General features: G+C 38.4%; 1 protein-coding gene across 9 annotated transcripts in view; it reads left to right on the forward strand.

Annotated features, from left to right (window-relative positions):
- ITSN2 (intersectin 2) overlaps window positions 1–19854 on the forward strand; it is a 107081-nt gene that overhangs the window by 51815 nt on the left and 35412 nt on the right. For 8 of the 9 annotated variants that reach the window (XM_054701309.1, XM_054701302.1, XM_054701303.1 and 5 more), the window contains 6 exons: window positions 10486–10622; window positions 13288–13424; window positions 14414–14511; window positions 16194–16369; window positions 16994–17138; window positions 19181–19386. In XM_054701309.1, coding sequence (XP_054557284.1) covers window positions 10486–10622; window positions 13288–13424; window positions 14414–14511; window positions 16194–16369; window positions 16994–17138; window positions 19181–19386 — 899 coding nt within the window. Of the gene's footprint in view, window positions 1–920; window positions 1002–10485; window positions 10623–13287; window positions 13425–14413; window positions 14512–16193; window positions 16370–16993; window positions 17139–19180; window positions 19387–19854 lie in introns of all 9 variants that reach the window. The other variant, XM_037528423.2, reaches the window with a different exon arrangement.

Genomic DNA, 19854 nt, shown 5'->3' on the forward strand with positions numbered 1-19854 from the left:
TGGTAGAATGAATAACTAAAGCTGTTATTGTTACATGTAGTATATTTTCATAGTTTATAACTTCAGTTATATTACAATTGTAAGATTGTTCTTAATGTTCTATGTAGATATTATAAAGATTGTGTCATATAACTAAACATGTCATTTGCCATAGTTTCCAGCTTTTGATGACTTTTTTATTGGCATTTATACATTTTAAGTATAATTGCCTTTCTCATTATTGTAGAACTGATCTCAGCCAGCATGTTCTTAAGCAAAATTCTAAGATAGGAATATGGAAAATTTAAAATAGTCCTGGTGATACTCTCTTAACACACGCCATTCTTTTTTGTTACCCTGTCATAATTTAATTAAATTAACCTTTGTGGGAATGATGTGTTTATCAGTGAAATCAGGAACATAGTCTGGCACAACAAATTGCATGAAAAGTTAGAAGTTCATGACTAATTGTTTGCTGCAGTGGCAAAGCAGTTGTCTAAAACATATTCCATATGATTAACATTCTGTGCAGAATTAGTTGTATACAGAAGCCATAGCTGTGAAAGAAGATATTAAAAGCTAAAATCCAGACTACTGACACGTTATTAAAATTTGGGAATAGTCTCAGTTATTCCTTTGCTAACTGTCTCTTCAAGTGACTTTTATCTTGCTGAGTTATTTGAAGTAAAATTACATCAATTAGAGAGCAAACAGTGTGATTAAAAAAAAGGAGACCTTAATGGTTTCAGTTAAGGAGAAATTTTAGTTGTCCAATGTTAATAATAAATTTTACACAAGTATAGATTCTTTAGGAAAAACATTTAACCACCTAATAATTTGTCATTGATGGACAGACAAGCCAACCAAGTTATCTTCCCTACATTGTTTTTTTAAACATCTGTACATAGTTTAATTGGCTTTTTATCTGCCTTATCTTACAGTGTGGGAATATGGATGACTCTGTTCTTCAGTGCCTTTTGTCTCTGCTAAGCTGTCTCAACAACCTCTTCCTCTTACTTAAGGTTATTTTCTAATATCTAGCTCCTTTTCTTTGAGTTACTTTATTGTTTCCTTTTTTAAAAAACTAGACTATTCTTTGCATTTATCTGAATATCTTTGTTTGAAATAACATACAATGTAGACCTCTTTTCTTTCTGCTTGCTTGAGTATCCTTCTGCTATCTAACTGCCTGTTTGAGTCTAATGCCAGAAATCTGTAGGTTTGCCCAAAATAGCCTTTGTCATGAGACACCCAAGGCAATTAAATATCTGGTTCCCTTACAACATCCCTGTGAATTGGGTTAACTGCTGGGATGATTACTAATTCAATTCATAGGAAAGCTGAGGGAATGTGAGATTGAATCATCTGCCCGTATCACTGAAAATGATTGTTTAAAGCTTATACTGTCTGAAATCTAGGGCAAGGTTGTGTCACGTAATACCAGACTACTTCTTAACACCGCTCTAAGGAAAATATTAAAGAACCAATAACGCAGGGACAGCTTTAGTTATATCTAGTTACTTACTAGGTCTTATATTTAGACTTGCTTGTTATTCAGATAAGAATGTTTAAATCACATTTATAAATAAGTAATTTACTTTGTCCCATATAGTACACAGAGTATTTAAAATACTCAGAGAATTCTGCTTTAATAAAGTTTGAAGAAAGGTACTTTGTATTTGCCACTCGCTGACCTAGTAGCTTTTATGTGAATGACAGTAGAGCAGTTGTGTGTGTGTGTGTGTGTGCGTGTGTGTATGTGTGTGTGTGCAGCACAGTGAAAGGCAGGAACACATTAAGTAGAGTTCATTTGTTACCTAAACAAAGGTAGGGCAAATTGGAAAGATGGTATTGGCCTTTCCTTTCTGGTTGTAGCATGAATGACCAGATTATCTAGTTTTAGAACTTTTGCTGCTCATTGCACAGAAATTTAAGCCTAAATTTGTTCATACATGAAATGAGGTTTGATGATGATTTATGACGGTATTCACACCCATATAAGTCTGATTCTTTCAGTTAGCATTTGATTCTCCACAGGCCAGCAGTATTCTTGTCTCCTTGTCTCCAATATTGTTTTACTTTCTTCCTTCTGCTTCCTGCCTTCTAGCTTTTTACTGCTTATTGATACTTTCATCAAAGACAATTTAAGAAGCTAAATGGGGATGAAATCTTGTCACAGTGGTCAGGAGACGATGTTGTCACAGAAAGCAAGAGAAGAGGTCTTCTTTAACCATCATTGTGAATATCCATTGAATTGTCAACAAGGAGACCCTTGGGGACCTTACTGATAGTGCCATTCAGTTGACTGATCAGTGAGGAGGGATTGCTGCAAATTAGGAGTGAATGGGAGCTGAGGCGGGTTATAATATAAAAATAAAATTTATTATTATAAATAAATAAAATGAATTCCAACAACACTTTAGGACGAGGGTGAAAAGACAGTATGAAGTCAGGAATATTTATTTTCTGATTTGACTTGAAAAACAAAGGATACAGTTTAATTTATGCAAGATGAGTAAGTTCCGGGATCTAATAGTTATTGTAAAGCAGGGTGACTGCAGATAATACTCTGTGCTTGAAATTTGCTAAGGATGGATCATAACCATTCTCACCCCTCCCTCAAAAGAGAGAGAGAAGAAAGGAAGGAAGGAAGGTAGAGAAAGGGCAACTGTGTGAGAAGATGGATATGCTAACTAGCTTGATTGTGGTGATCATTTAATGTTGTATGCATAAATTGAAACACGTTTTACGGCCTAGATGTACACAATTTTTGTCAATTATGCTTCAATAAAGCTGGGGGAAAAATAATTGAGCCCATCCACAGAGGTGGTATCAACCTTCTTTCTGTGGATGTAGAGGCAAGAAGATTTATTGATTTTGAGATAGAAAAATGAGGACATTCCAATCTAGTGGCTTAATGAAGGAAGCAAGGTTAATAGCTGGTAGTGTGCAGAATTAGGTTGAAGATTAGGAAGTTTCAGGAGAGAGAAGTATGCAGCAGTAGACATCTTGATGGGGTTGGGGGTGCAGGCTTAACAGAGGAAACAGTAGGTGTGGGAGCAATGTTGAAGGCCTGTTTGAAGTTGGAGATCGTGAATTTAAATTGAAAATGTCATCCTTGATTGAATGCTTTTTCTCCACCAAAGTTCGGTTGTCTAGTTATAAGCACACTTTAGGCTAAAGTGACAACAGAAGTATAATAATTAAAATTCTTTATCTTAAGAAATCATGCTCTATTGGACCCTGTAATAGACATGTACAGGATTAACACTTATTTTTATTCTTTTGCTTAAAGTGCTAAGACAAATAACAAATCCAGTGAGATCAAAGATGAGACATTTGATGACTGTTATTCCACTAAGGAAACACACACAATAGCCTGTCATGTGCAGTGAAGTACAAAAACAGTGCTTGTCTGGGAATCTGAGGAAATGAGTTCTTGTCCTGTCCACGCCACTTGCTAGATGTGTTACTTTGTCATTTAACCTCCAAATTTTGCTTTCTTCATTTATAAAATGAAGCTCACAATATCTGCTCTGTCTTCGCTGCTGAGTCTTATGATTAAATGAGATTTTATATATATATATATATATATATATATATATATATATATATGAAAGTGCTTTGTGAACTGTTAGGTACTATACAGATTTTTTTGTTGTTCTCATTGAGGAAGAGATTACCTTGAATATCCAAAATACCTTTAATGCATTGGAAAGTCACTGCTGTTGACTTTGGAAAATGAATGATTCAGAAAGTACTTTTTCTTAGAGGGAAAATAGAACCTGTGAATCCAGTATTATAGCTTACTTCAAGGAGTTAGGTTCTTTTAGCTTCCAAGGATCTGGGGTAACCTACATTAGGTCATTGAGGTCTCCCTTAATAACCTCTTTCCTCCAAGCTAGGATATAATATTAGGAGGTGTGGGCCAGAAGAACTTCTGGGAAGCATGGGTTAGAAATATTTTCTAAATGAGAGACTCTTAACCATTCTTTTGCCACATACTTTTCAGTTTGGTAACATCTTTGGACCCCTTTTCAGAATAATGTTTTAAATGCAATATATGTGCTTCTGTATTAGTGAATTAAATAATGAGCTCTGATAACAGGTATAATACCATAATTTTCAAGTCAAGTTGTGTAAAACACAAAGTTTTGTAATCTGTAAATGTAATCCGTAATATAATAGGAAAATACCTGCTTTCTGTTGGTAAAAACATTACGAGCACAGCCAACATTACTGTGGTGTGTTGCTTATATTTTGAGTTGAAGGAAATGCTGTATTGCAGATAGAGGTTACTGAAAGGAAAGATTAATTTTATCCCTGTTCCAGTTCATGCACCCCTGAATGCTAATAAAAAACCAACACCCTTATAAAGTCTGTGGCTCTTCTGTTAGGGACTGCTGCTTGAGAATGAAGACAGGTGATTGTGTAACAGGGTGGTCCCCAGGAAAGGGGGAGGTTCCCTGCCCCACCCAAGGGAGGGTGGAGCTGAGCAGGAAGAGGAGAAGCTGCAGAAGAGACTGAGGAAGGAAGGAAGCAGGATGGAGCCAGGAGACCTGGAGGAGGCGCATGGAGCCTAGAGACACATGAAGAAACTGCTCTTGTCTCTTGGTCGTGGACTGGGTGACACAGATGTGGGTGAGACCCATGGGGAGGTGACAATGGCAGCTTTTATCTTAATATTGATTTTGCTCTTTTCCTTCCGGGCTTGTCTGGTTGTTTCTGACCCTTTTCTGTGGGTCCCCACTCTGCCAGGTCTTCAGTAAGACCTGATCTCCAGGTTTGAAGGGATGCAATGGTTGATCAGGAGGCATAGAGATCCTTGAGTTTGCAAAGTTATGAATTACTGCCAGAACCTCCTGGATGTGTTTCACATATTGTGTGATCCGGCAATCTTGAGCTATTTCCGGAGTGGCTTTTAGAACTGAGGCCTGGAAGGGTCTTCCGAACACAATTTCAAAGGGGCTTAATTGTAGCCCACTTCTAGGTGCCACTCTTATGCGGAGGAGGGCAAGGGATAGTACCTGGTCCCAACGAAGCTGTGTTTCTCGGCACAGTTTTGCCAAGGTTTTCTTTAAGGTGTGGTTCATTTTCTCCGTTTGTCCAGAAGACTGCGGTCTCCATGCAGCATGCAATTTCCAGTTGATCTGTAATGCACTGCTTACTGCATGAGTAACATCAGAGACAAATGCTGGCCCATTATCACTCTGGATAGAATCCGGCAACCCAAAGCGAGGAATTATGTCCTTCAGCAGCTGTTTTGTAACCTCGGAAGCTTTTTCCGTCTTTGTGGGAAATGCTTCCACCCATCCCGAGAACGTATCCACAAAAACCAACAGGTATTTGAAGTTGCCTGTTGTTCTAGGCATTTGTGTAAGTCCACCTGCCAGTCCTCAAAAGGGCACTTGCCTCGATATTGAACCCCAATGGCTTTAGGGTGGGAGTCAGTCTTGGGGTTATTCCTGGCACATAGTTGACAACCTCGGGTGAACCGTTGTGCTATTCTATGCAAATATGGTCCCTTCGTGGTTGCCAAATCTGTTATAGGACAGGGAGAGGGGCAGCCCAAACCCCGCAAACCTGCCTATTCTATGTAGGGTTCTGCCATCCGCCGCATCAACACAAAACATAAGAGACTTTAATGGGAAGGAACTTTAATAAAACTAGGAAACAATACAGGAAAGGCAAAGAATCTAGTTTCTAAATCAAGCACCCAAGGTTACCCGTCCCCTCGTGGGTAAAAGTCCATCCAAATGGGATTGGCCCAGAGCAAGGCCCCAAAGCCTGCCACAAGTCTAAGGCATCTTCCAGTGGGGACCCACAGAAAAGGGTCAGAAACAACCAGACAAGCCCAGAAGGAAAAGGGAAAAATCAATATCAAGATAAAAGCTGCCATTGTCACCTCCCCATGGGTCTCGCCCACATCTGTGTCACCCAGTCCACGACCAAAAGACAAGCACAGTTTCTTCACGTGTCTCTAGGCTCCATGCGCCTCCTCCAGGTCTCCTGGCTCCATCCTGCTTCCTTCCTTCCTCAGTCTCTTCTGCAGCTTCTCCTCTTCCTGCTCAGCTCCACCCTCCCTTGGGTGGGGCAGGGAACCTCCCCCTTTCCTGGGGACCACCCTGTTACAATTGGACTTGTTGATTTTCTTATTTACTTATTCTATCAATTTGTATCAGACAGAGATTGGTGTGATAAAATCTTATGCTTTGATTATGGATTTGTCTTTTCCTCTTTAAATTTTGTTTTTTATAGATTTTTGAGACTGTGTTGCTATGTGCATACAACTTTAGAATTGTTACAGCTGCCTGCTGCCTGGTGAATGGATCACTTTATCATTATGAGGTGTTCCTGTAGATCTGTTTCTTGCCTTAAAGTCTGTTTTCTTTGATACTGGTTTAATTGTACCAGTTTCCTTTGGTTAGCATGGTATGTCTTTTTCCAGTCTCTTACTTTTAACCTGTTTGTGTGTATACTTAAATTGTTGTCTTATTAAAATCATATAGTTGGAGTCTTTAAAATCTAGTCTCTTTGATTTTAATTGGAGTATTCAGTTTGTTTACTTTTAATGTAAAAGGACAAGTTTGGACTTAAAGCTACCATTTTTCTCTGTTATTTATTCATCTCACTTGCTTTGTTCTGTTTCCTCTCCCTTCTTGCCCTCAATTTTCTGACCAAAATTGTTAATCTATTATTTCCTCCTCTATTAGTTTGTTAATTTACTTTTCTGTTGGTGAGTGTCCAAGAAGTGATAGTACTACGTATTCTTGCTTTATTTAGGTCTAGTATAAATTAATAATTTTACTGCAACCCAGATAATACAGCAGAATCATCCTTGCCCAAGCCGTCTTTAAATATTGAAGTCTGTGATTTAAAAATTTTTAAATGTTTCAGTCTGATATATTTTATTTTTTTTAATTTATTTTTTAAAAAGATTTTATTTATTTATACAAGCACTGGGTACAGTCAGAAGTGCAGGAGGGTGAGAGAATTCACCAGAGCCAGAGCGGGGAGCAGAGCAGGCAGAAGGACTGAAGTACACTGCTGAGGGGAGCAGCGGGCGGCAGGAGAGGTCTGCGCGCCATGTGGGACCCTCCTCTGGTGGCCGGGGAGCAGCCGGGGAACGAACCCGCGCTGCAGAGGCTGCGGGCAGCTTCGCAACCCAGCGCTCAACCGCTGTGCCACCGGGGAGGCCCCTGATATATTTTAAACTGAAGTTCAAATCTTCCCCTAAAAGGGACTCCAAATTCATAGTTTTTACTGAAGGGGTAAATAGTTTCAGCCTTACACAGCTCTTTCAAAGCACAGGAAAGAGGGAGAATAGTCCCATTTTATCATATGAGACTGTTATGAATATGATCGCAAACCTGATAGAAGAGTCTGATGAAGAATAATTATAGGCCAGTTTAACACAGAGGGGGAGTCTCTGAACAAAGACAGAACAAATTAAAAGGCCAAAAACAGAAATTTTAAATCTCTTATGACCAAGATAGATTTATCATAACCGTGCAAAGATGTTTTGACATATAAAAATGTTTACTATAATTTGCTGTATAAACAGATTAAAGGAGACAAATGGTATGCTCATATAATTAGATGCAGAAATTTAGCACCCATTCATGATTCGAAAATGAAAAACTTAATAGTAAATTAGGAATTGAAGAGAACTGCCTTAACCTGAAAAAGATAATCTGTCATTCCACTAAGACTGAGAACAGTTTGTTCATTAAGTGTGATTGGTTTACTTTTTCTTGTTAACTTACATTTAACCAATTAGATGCCTGAAAGCAATGACCTAATCCAGAGGAGTGAATCTCAAATAGGAATTCCCAGGATCCCTGTAATCAGGCAGAGATGTTTTTGGCAAACATTGTGGTACTCTGCAAATCTTACTAATGTGCATAGATTATTATTATGCTTTTTCAGTTAGCATATTTGCACTGTATTAGGCCCTCTCTTGGGCCTTGATGAAACATAGTCCTGTTGTCAAGAAACTCCCTCCAGTGCAGGAGGCAAGCATGTCGACAGACACAGACTGTGACAGGGATGCAGAGTGCCTTGGGGAATACAGGGAGCTCATCAACTCAGACCCCAGAGGAAAGGGACTGGTAGAGGACTGGAGCAGTACTTTAAAGGACTAACATTATAGCCATGTTAAGATCAGACATTACTGTCCTTTTAAATTTAGAGCTCTCATTTTTTTTTTTTTTTTTTTTAGAGGCATTTTTTTTTATTTTATTTATTTATTTGTTTGTTTGTTTTGTTTATACATGCACTGGGTATAGTCAGAAGCGCGGGAGGGCGAGAGAATTCACCAGAGCCAGAGCGGGGAGCAGAGCAGGCAGAAGGACCGAAGTACACTGCTGAGGGGAGCAGCGGGCGGCAGGAGAGGTCTGCGCGCCATGTGGGACCCTCCTCTGGTGGCCGGGGAGCAGCCGGGGATCGAACCGGCGCCGCAGAGGCTGCGGGCAGCTTCGCAACCCAGCGCTCAACGACTGCGCCACCGGGGAGGCCCTTAGAGCTCTCATTTAAGACTTCAGCCAGCAATAATGGCTAATATTTATTGAGAGCTTACTATGTGCCTCCTATTATTAGTAAGCACTGTAAGTGTGTTGATCCATTTGGTCCTTACAACGCTGATACAAGGCATGTACTTTAAGGCTATTGTACAGATGAGGAAGCTGTAAAGTAGCTTCCCTAAGATTACTCAGTCACTGTCAGAGCCTGACTTAGACTTTGATGGTCTCCTTCCAGGCCCTTACCACTAGCTCTTACCACTAAGCCATGCTGCTTCTGCACAGGTTATAACCACAATATTCTGCTGCTCAACAGGATTTAGAGAAAGCTACAACAAACAGAACCATAGAAGCTGAGCTCTGTGGAAACTTTGCTGTGAATGTAGTAATTGTATTACTATTGACTTAAGATGTAAGTCTTGACCTCAGACATTTTGGACATAGTATCTGAGACCACACTGTACTCAATCAGATCTACTATTTCAATCAAGTGAAAAGTGTTCACCTATAAAATATTTTATTTCTGAAAAGAAATAGTTGTGTTTTTTTCAGTTTGGAGTCTTGTTATTGTATGTGGGTAGATGTCCCAAAATATTTTTACCAAAAAATTCTGTCCAGATGCTTCCTGAGCTCCCACTTTCACCATGAAGGCTTTTTTGATTACTTTAGGTTTTTGTGGGGTTTTGGGTTGTTTCCTCTTTTTTACTGCAGCCTTTTTTGTACTCTCTTGTTCTGGATTCTGTTGATTGCAAGTAAAAGAAACTCAGTTCAAAACAGTTAAGCTGAAGAGGGTGTTGCTAGAAGAGCCCTAGACCCACTAAGAATCAGTAGAAGACCCCTGGACACTGAGAAACTGACTGAAGTCCCCTTCCCACAACTCTTGATCTCACTGCCTCTGTGCGCACATGCACACACACACACACCTCTCTCTCTCTCTTCTTCTCTCTCTCTCTCCTTCTCTCTTTCTTCTGTTGCTTTACTCCTACCTCTGATGGCCTCACTCAGCAGTGGGGACTCCAGGTTTGCCTTATCCCAGTTTCATGAGCTCAGAGAAGGGAAGACTTCCTTCTTTCTTCTTCAATATATCTGAATCCCAGCTTGGGTCATGTACATGTCCTTTGGACCAGTCATGTGGCCAGGGAGATGATGTGCTGTCATCAGTTAAACCCGGATTAAATGACCACACCTGGGTGGGATTGGGAGGAATCCTTTATGTGACAGACTCCTTAAAACAACATGGGGGAGAGGTGGGAGGACCTAGAGGGTAGGGTGCAGAGATCATGTCCCCAGAAGGATGCTGTTAGAAGAAGACAGAAAGAAAATGATATCCTACACTGCGGCACTTTTCTGTGCTTTGAGAATATAGAAGGCAAAGACTATATATAGACTTGGCAGTCAAATGACCTTGGGTCAAACTCCTGTGAACCTTTGTAGCATTTTGCATAGAAATATGCTTAATAAGCAATTGTTTTCTTCATTTCTTGTTTGGAATAATTTTCATTATTTTAGCTCATTAGAATCATGGCTCTAGGCAGACATTAGTTTTTCCATTTTTAGTTTTGAATTAGGTTATTAAATAATTGCTTCTGTGTTTAGTTCAGACTCTTATTGGATAAAAGTAATGGGTAACTTGGTTAAATACGTATGTCAAATATATGAATGAGCAAAATTCCTCTTCATGTGTTCTAACAAGCAGATTGTTTCCTTGTGTTTTTGATAGATTACTTTCTTATTGAAAACAAAGTACCAAATTAAAGAATTGGCCATGTGTTCTTTAAAAGTAAATTAATATGAAAATAGATGATTTTAACATGTATTTGTCTTCAGTGGCTACATAACTTAAATAATTGTATTCAAGATTTTTCTTTTATCATCAAGATATTTTTTAAAACTTAATTGTTTTGCTTTAAGATTTTTGTCTTTTGATGCAAATGCCACATCATTACTTAAGACAAAATATATTGACTTATTTTCATTTTCTCCTTAGGAACTGAGAGAAAGCTACCATACACAGCAGTTAGCCCTTGAACAACTTCATAAGATCAAGCGTGACAAGTTGAAGGAAGTTGAAAGAAAAAGATCAGAACTTATACAAAAAAAGAAACTAGAAGATGAGGCTGCCAGGTAATAGAGCTGATAACCTATTATACTCTGTTGCTATTAGAATTCTACTTCTATTTCCTGTATCTTTTGACTAGAAATTTTAAGGAAAATAAAAGGATTATTCTGGGATAATAATTAGATTTTAAATTTTCAAAATTCAATCTTCTTTGAGTTTGCAGTAATCAGCTTTATGTTCAGTTAGTAAAAGAATGGACTTTGGAGTCAGACCTGGATTAGAATTCTTGATCTACCGCATACTATCTGGATAACCTTGGTTAAGTCACTTTACCTTTCTGAACCCCAGTTTCTCCATCTGGAAAATAAACTACTAATGAACATACTTCATGGTAACTGAGAGTTAAATAAAGTAATGTTGCCAAAAGCCAAGTACAATATCTTGCCCCCAGGATTTCCATAGTAAACCTACTACTATTTTGTGAAAGAGTATAAAAACTGAACACTTAGTTTCACAGTGTCAAGACTGAGTGCAGAAGCCATGTTGATGAAGCAGTCTTCATACCACTGAGAATCTCAGTTGCCTCCACTTACAGCAAGGAGAAATAAGCATTGAACTGTTCATTTGGAGATTTTGCTTGACCTTTTTTCTGTCAGTCAGACCCTCTTTAACTCCTAAGTTCCCTAGTGTCAGAAATTAGTATGACTAGTTAGCAAATATCAATGAACCATGATTCTTTTGCCTTCAATGAGAGTAAATAAGTAATGCCCATAAAAGAGCTAATAGTTTCTGGGAGGCAAGAAGAACACATTACCATTTAGCAGCATTCTGTTCTTAATGCTTCATAGTAACAACTTTCAACACATTTTTATTGGGTGGCCACTGTTGGTCATGATGCAGGTAGACTCTGGGTTACTCCTAACTCCTTACTCATCATCCTAGTAGGGACTCAGACAGCTAAACAAAGAGTTGTGACACTCTAAGAGCCTCACTTTTGTGGCCCTTAACAAGAGATATTAAAATAACATAGAAGTAGAGACAGTGAAGTTCAAACTAAGAAGACTTCTTTTCCACTTGAGTTGTGCCACTGAGCATCGCATAAAGGAACTGTGCAGTAGTTACTAGCCAGTCACTGTGTCAGAGTTTTCTGTGGACACAGATATCTTGATACCTCTTCATCACTGCTCACAATTCCTTTTGGGCCTACAGGCCATATTAGTAATATACTTGTAGGATTAATCCAGAACTGAGCTACAGTTCTATCTTGAGTTCTGGGTCATGTGCCCAGGTATGTTCCCATCCTGTCCCAAGCTCTCGGTAGTCGTTTTCATGTTGTAGATGTGACCTCTTTGCCATTTGTCCAGCTTTTGAGGTGTCTTCTGGCTCTGGATCAATTTCTCATCACTAACTCATAAATAAGAATTTTACAGACTTTGATTTGACATTATCTTAACTCTCTTTATATTTTATTTATCCCAGTAAAACTGTAGGAAATACTCTCATGTAGGTGGTGCCTATAGGATACGGGGATTCAAGTAAAGGCTAGACTGGGATCAGGAAAGGGAATAAGTGGTTGGCGTTAAGTAAGGATTATAAGAGAAGCTTGGCTCTCAAGAGAGAACTGATGTCAGTTACAGAAAATGTGGGAGGAAGCTCTCTGAAGTAATAGAGGGCGTAGGAGGTTTTGCATGGGATTGAGAGGAAGCTAGTCAAGGACTAATGTACCAGGCGTGTGAAAGAGGAGACAGTTTGGGGATGAAAAAGGTTCATGATTACTTGGGGCTGCAGTTTTTGGAATTATCCAGAATTTCCAAATTCCTCCAGGAATTATAGGAATGAAGACATGGAACGAAGCTAAGGTTTCTACCTTGGATATAAATGAGGATATCTCCAACCCCAGTCTGCACTGTCCCTATTGTGTATGCTGCGGTTTGGAGAGCTTTAGTTTAGCTGAGGTTGCTAAATTTAGGATGAAAGCTCTACCTCTGAGTAAGAGGTGTAATATATGCAAGGAAGAGCTATGATGATCCTCAGTGCTAACAATAAAATAACTGACTCTGATCACAGATTATCTTGACCAGCCAGAAATCAAGCTGCAGTTTTTTGGATATCATAGAAACATGCACAGAAGCGTAGACATATAAGGAAAAATGCTCTAACAAGTGAAAAAGACTTTAAGATGATGATTTGCAAAGTAAATAATCTGTCCAGAATCATATTCTATTTCTGTAGCAATGACAGAATCCTGAAAATTGGAATTAGCAGAATGGTGGAAATAAGAGCTGGAAGACAGTTGTTGTGAAGAATCTGGAATCAAAGGAAGAGAATTTAGATGTAGTTTTTACATTTGTTTTCTGGATAGTTCCATTTAATTCCCCCATCCACCCACTCATCACTGAGTTTTGTTTTGTTTTTTATAATGGGTTTGGCAGGTTGGCTGGTTAGAAGGAATTTGACAGTATGATAAACAGCTCATCTGTTTGTCCAGAGCTCTCCTCTTGATTAATCAATTAATTGGTTTTTCCCCTTCATCCATGATCCCACTGTTTCTCCACAGCCCCCCTTCTAAACTCTTTTCTTTATAACAGATATACAGTTATACCAGATCTTATATAGATACATACAAAATAAATAATATTTCTTTCACCTGTTTGGGACAAGATCTTCTATTGTATTTTTTGTGTAAAAATTTTTTTAAGACAACCTGCAACCCTCTTCTTTTATATAAAGGAAAGCAAAGCAAGAAAAAGAAAACTTATGGAGAGAGAGTCTTAGAAAAGAGGAAGAAGAAAAACAAAAGCGACTCCAAGATGAAAAAACACAAGAAAAAGTTCAAGCAGAGGAGCGGAAAGCTGAGGAGAAACAATGTAAGGATAAGAATAAAAATCACAGATTTCCTTTTTCTGATACAGAGCAGCAAAAACAACAAGAAAAAATAAAGGTTCTGATGAGGCAAAAGATAGAACAAAAAAGTGAAAATAGATGCTAACGTTGAGTCGGAAAAAAACCTTTTTCTAAATTAAACCTGTATAAGAAGTGTGTAGACTTGACAAAAAGGAAAACAGACTGAGGATAGACCTTGTAGAAAGGAAGAATGTAGTCACTGACTGACTGTAAACAGACCCTGACATGGTCTTTATAGTTGAAGTAAATAGCTTTAAATATTCAATCAGTATAACTAAACTGTTTTAATGAAACACAGTAAAATTTTAAATCTTTGCACACTGACATTTTTTCAGGAGATAAACTTTGTTTTTGATACACATCAGAGTCCATGCCTAAATAATTCTCTCTTTCGGAGGCACAAATCTTTTTGAATCATTATGTTGAAAAATCACTAAGTTAAAGCATTTGTTTGCCTTTGTTCCGTAAATGAACTAAGTAAAGTATATCAAGTCCAGAGGAGTTGTGCACTCTCTGTTTCTCTTGGAACCATCCAGATAAGCGATTGATTTTGATTCAGTTGATTCTGTTTACTTGTTGATCTTTGCATGAGTGACCTTCTCTTTTGTGCTTTTCTTCCCTGTTACGTTTTGACTCCCACGGGTCACACCAGCCTCTTGCTGCTCAGTCTCCTTCCCCCCTGCACTGCTCAGCCCGCGCCCACTCCACCTCAGCCCGTGCCCGCCATGCACCCTTGTTCTACCGCCTGCTGCTTAACATGAATGTCCTTGTTTGGTCTTGCCAGGAGTCTGATTGCTCAAGATATTTAAATTCTGGCAGGCCTTTATCACATGGAATTTCAGTATGCTGTTTGATGCGCCATTTTTTCTAATTTTAAAGAGCACTTTATTGAGTCATAGCAAAGATGTGTATCCAGGAAAGTGGCAAATGATGACCATTATCTTCTCTCTAGGCGAGCTTCCCAGAGCTTTGGTGAATTACAAAGCATTATATTGCTTCGAAGCAAGGAACCATGATGAGATGAGTTTTAATGCTGGGGATATAATACAGGTAGGAAAAATAGTTTTTTATCCAATCAATAGACTGAATACAGTCGTAATAAATTGCTTTCTATAATAATGATCTTGACTCTAGCTTTATGCAGTGGTTTACATTTTTGGACTATACCTTAGATACTACTTCATTTGGTTGAGGAGATAGTAAATACATAAAACTCTTTGAAGGATCTTGGCTTTTGGAAGGGTGATGAAAGAGAAGATGGGAAATCATGAGGAATATGAGTTGAGGGAAATTGTTCTATTTTTTGTCATTTTTTTTTTTAACTTGCTGAAGCTTGAACAAACTTAATGAAAGGATCTGCAGAGAAGGAAAGGGTTAATAAGACTGGAGAGAGTAGATCTCTAGTAGAGGGAGATTTTTTTTTTTTTTTTTTTTTTTTTTTTTTTATAGAGGCATGCTTGCTGTTTGTTTGTTTTGTTTTTGTTTATACATGCACTGGGTACAGTCAGAAGCGCGGGAGGGTGAGAGAATTCACCAAAGCCAGAGCGGGGAGCAGAGCAGGCAGAAGGACCGAAGTACACTGCTGAGGGGAGCAGCGGGCGGCAGGAGAGGTCTGCGCGCCATGCGGGACCCTCCTCCGGTGTCCGGGGAGCAGCTGGGGATCGAACAGCAGCGGGCGGCAGGAGAGGTCTGCGCGCCATGCGGGACCCTCCTCCGGTGTCCGGGGAGCAGCTGGGGATCGAACCGGCGCCACAGAGGCCGCGCGCAGCTTCGCAACCCAGCGCTCAACCGCTGTGCCACCGGGGAGGCCCGAGATTTTTTTTTTCTAATCAAAGTATAGTAAGTACAGAACCATAAGTGTATAGCTCAAATAATTTGTTCACCTGTAATTGTCTATAAAACTATCACTTAGAAACACAAGATGTTACCAGTGTTTGAGGGCCAGGGGCCAGGAAAGAATTCTGTGAGGTCAAAGGACATCAGGCTGTAGAAGGAAAACCTCTGGGAGAAGAACCGAAGCCATAAATCACCTGTGTGTTTTATCTGTTGGGAAATAGTATTCAAAGACTCTGTTGTTCTGCTGGGGAGTTCAAGAAGACTGACAAAAACAGAGAAATCGAAGCAAAAACAAAGCAACATAACAAAATAATAATTAACTATAGGTGAAGTTTACTTCACTATAGGTGAAGCAAGGAAATGTAATTAGAACCCTACATGACTCAGATGTGAAATGTTTACATTGTCATAATATTATTTAACCAAAAATTATGACATAGCAGTGTTGGTAGAATAAGGGGAAACAGCAAAAGAGAACTGAGTCTTTATTTTCCATAACCAAAAGCTTACATAGTGTCTAAAATTGAAAAATTCAAGAAATAGCATAATTATATTATTTAGAAATATAGAAGATACTACAAAAGAAACAACTAGGAATGACAGATTATCATTAAGAGTAGAAATCAGGGCCATGAGGAGGTGTGGCATCTTCCACCACAAGCCATGTAGAATGCTGTTTATCTTTGAGAAATTATCTTTTCAACAATGTATTAATGTGAATAAAATTAAAAATTGATTTTTAAAAGGCGCATTGTCAGTCATTAGAGATAGTAATCTATCTAACTTTGCAGAAAATGCCATCATTACTTCATTAGAGGGGCTTAATTCTGATGATAACCTACTCGACAGTACATAGTCGTAGCTCTTTCCACTGTTAACCTTTTTTGTTTCCATAGGTTGATGAAAAAACCGTAGGGGAACCTGGTTGGCTTTATGGTAGTTTTCAAGGAAATTTTGGCTGGTTTCCATGTAACTATGTAGAAAAAATATCATCAAGTGAAAAAGCTGTGTCTCCTAAGAAAGCCTTACTTCCTCCTACAGTATCTTTACCTGCTACCTCAACTCCTTCTGAGTAAGTTGTTTTTTGTTTATTTTTTTAATTTATTTTTTTTAGTTTCTTTCTTCTGAGTAAGTTTTTAGTTAATAATGGAGTTTATACAGCTCTGCAAATATACAAATACCCAGTAAGTATTTGTGTCAACCTACTACTTAATCATGAGACAAAAGAGTATATCTTTTTGTCTCAAATTTAATATTGAAATTTAGTAAAAGAAAATAAATAGGTCAATAGTTTGTTCATGAACTATTTTTTCCATAAGTTATGTTTAAATATGTTTAAATGCAATGTATATTGTGTATAAGTTGGTAAATTGGTAGTGCTGGGTCCTCCATGCCTAGAGGTTAAGTCTCAGCTCTATCATTGCCAGGGCCTGAGTTTGACCCCTGGCCAGGGAGCTGACCCACATATGGCACAGCATACTTCTCCTGTCTCGCCCACTGCTCCCCTTAGCAGTGTATTTCAGTAGATCTACCTGTTCTGTTCACCACTGTGTCTCTGGTGAATTCTCTCACCCACCTCATGTCTGGCCTACACCCCAATTCTACGTAAAAATAAATAAATAAAATAATAAATTGATAGTGCTTCAATAGAGTCTAAACAATTAAGTATACTTATATCAAAGTGTTATATTTGCAGATCACTTTCCTCAGATCAACCAGCATCAGTGACTGATTATCAAAATGTATCTTTTTCAAACCTAACTGTTAATACATCATGGCAGAAAAAATCAGCTTTTACTCGCACTGTGTCGCCTGGATCAGTATCACCTATTCACGGACAGGTACGTGTCTTTTGTTTGTATGTGCTTTATTCTTTGACTCTGCTCCTGATTCATATAAAATGAGGAGTTTTGTACACAGCCATCATTCACTCATTTGACCAGAGTCTTGTAGCATCCTGTTTCTGTTCTTATTCATGTTTGAAATAAAATAGAAGAAATTATTATAACAATTCATTCTCATAGTATCAAGTTATGAGCAGCTAAAGTTTCTAAGCTCAAACTATCATTTTTATAAATCTGATTATATTCTTAATTTGTAGTCATGAGAAGAGATTTTGGCGTGAGGGTTTTTTTGTTTGTTTGCTTGCTTTTAATAAGTCATTTGCCTAGGAACTGTGTTACATGAATTTAGCCACTGATTTAGGTGTAACCATTGCAAACATTGTTACATTAACATTATTATTAAGTAATCTCAGACTTACTCAGAATAGGGTGCTGTGGGTTTCACTTTCACTCTATGTTCATTGCATGACCACAGGTTCCAGACATTATATACCAGAAAATTAAGGGGGGAAAAAAAAACTCTGCACGTAACAATTCGTCTTCTAATGGAGACAGACATATGAATAAATAGCAGCAAGGTAGGAGAAATATTAAAGATTTCTGCAGTCTTGAGAGGTATACAGAGGAAAGAGCATTTCATTCGATCTGGGAATTGGACCAGACCTCAAAAGGGCAAGGCATTTGAATAAGACCATTGATGATAAACAGGATTTCACCAGAGACAGAAAATTATTTCTGTGAAAGAACAATTTGGGGACAGTCACTGAGATTTGTGTATAGTATAGCTGGAGTGCAGGATTCATGGAAGAGTTGATAGATTTAAAAGGGTATTAGGAATTGACATGAATTTGGCAATCCATTGAATGTGGGGAATGAGGAAGAAATAGAAGTTAAAGGAACTTCTTCAGGGTCATTAGTTTAAATAACTGAAGGAACGGTGATACTGTCTGGAGAGGCAATGTGAGAAGAGTAGATTTGTTGAATTCTAAAAATGATTATGTTTTAGACATGCAGCTTAGCTATCTGTATTGGGACAACTTGGATTCACAAGTCTGGAGCTAAAGAGATAAAGTTACACTGAAGAACAGATGAGAACACATAGGCATAAATAACATTCTTTGGGAAATCATGTGGAAAAGGAAAGGAAAGGGGTTAGACCAAATAGGAGCTGTCAGTCACCAGCCAGTGGATCTAAGGAACTATAGGGGTGTCAGAGTTGTCAGCACTGTTCAGAGATCAGGGAAATTAAGAATTTGGAAGAGGCTTTTGGCTTTGATGTTACCAGTGATCTTGTCAAGAAGAGGTTCAGTTGTATGATGGATGCAGACCTGAATTAGAATGATTGAGGGGTGAAATTGGAAAGCCAGTTTTAGATTGTTCCTTTTTTTGAACCTTAGAAGTAAGCACTGAAGTGGAGAGATTGAAGATTGAAGAGAAGGATTTCATGTTACAGAATACGTTTAGAAAATGGGAGGGCATAGTAGACTTAGCGTACAAGCAAAGATGTTAGCCTTATCAACAGAACAGAACCACTCCTTCCTGTGAGAGAGGAGAGATAGAAAGAATTGATAAGAGTTGGAAGAAGTCATGAGACAGAAAGCAAAAAAGGAGAGGGAAACTGAGCATGGCCACATCTCCATACTAGTGGAGTCAGCCATCAACATTGGGAGTTGAAGAGACATTGGAAACTGGAGGGAGAAAGGGTTGCAGTAACTCTTTCCCTTTTCATCTGCTCTATGCTATGTACTGGATGGATTTATGAATGCATTTCTTGAGTACCTTCCATACCAGTGATACTTAATGCCAAAATGTTTCTTTGAATGGTAGGTATTCAGTCTTTAATTTAGCAGAATGCTATTCAGATGCTTGTCATACATAATTTTAAGTTGTTTAGTAGATTAAGGTTAAGTCACCATTGATAATAACTTACCACCACACCAAACAGGTCTGCTGTTTGAACATAAGCATATAGTATACTAGTAAACAGAAGTCATGGTTACGATTGTCTTTTTTAAAATATTGTGGTTTTGTATTCATAGGGACAGGTTGTTGAAAACCTAAAAGCTCAGGCCCTTTGTTCCTGGACTGCAAAGAAAGATAACCACTTGAACTTCTCAAAGCATGATATTATTACTGTCTTGGAGCAGCAAGAAAATTGGTGGTTTGGCGAGGTGCATGGAGGAAGAGGATGGTTTCCAAAATCTTATGTCAAAATCATACCTGGGAGTGAAGTGAAGCGGGAAGAGTAAGCGTTTTGTGTGTTTACAGGAAATGTGAATGTTGGTGTTTTCAACAATGACTTTGCTATGACATTAAATTAAAAGTCTGTGCTTGACTTTGAATATCAAAAGAGTAATTCCTAGAGTGAAAAGAACGATCAGATACTTCCACCAGCTTTAGAGTATCTTTTAGTCTAGTTATTTCAGATTCCTAAAGTTTTCAAAGTGCTTAGTTAGATCTGTTTGCTTTCTTTGTATCATCAGGTCAGAGAAGTTACCCTTCATTTTCTTTGGAGCACTTCTCCCTGGTTTACTATAAATTATCAATATTTAAAAGCATTTTTATTTAGGACCTCCCCTTTGCTGGTGTAGGACACTCTCGGGTGGCCTCCAGGGTCCTTAAACATCAGCTGTCTTATTACTTATAACACACTGTGTTGTAGTTATTTGCTTTCTGACCCATGCCTCCTATTAGATAATAAATTTATAAGGGC

The sequence above is a fragment of the Talpa occidentalis genome, unplaced genomic scaffold, assembly GCF_014898055.3.
Source record: "Talpa occidentalis isolate TD23 unplaced genomic scaffold, MPIMG_talOcc4v2.1 talOcc4.5, whole genome shotgun sequence".
NCBI lineage: Eukaryota > Metazoa > Chordata > Mammalia > Eulipotyphla > Talpidae > Talpa > Talpa occidentalis.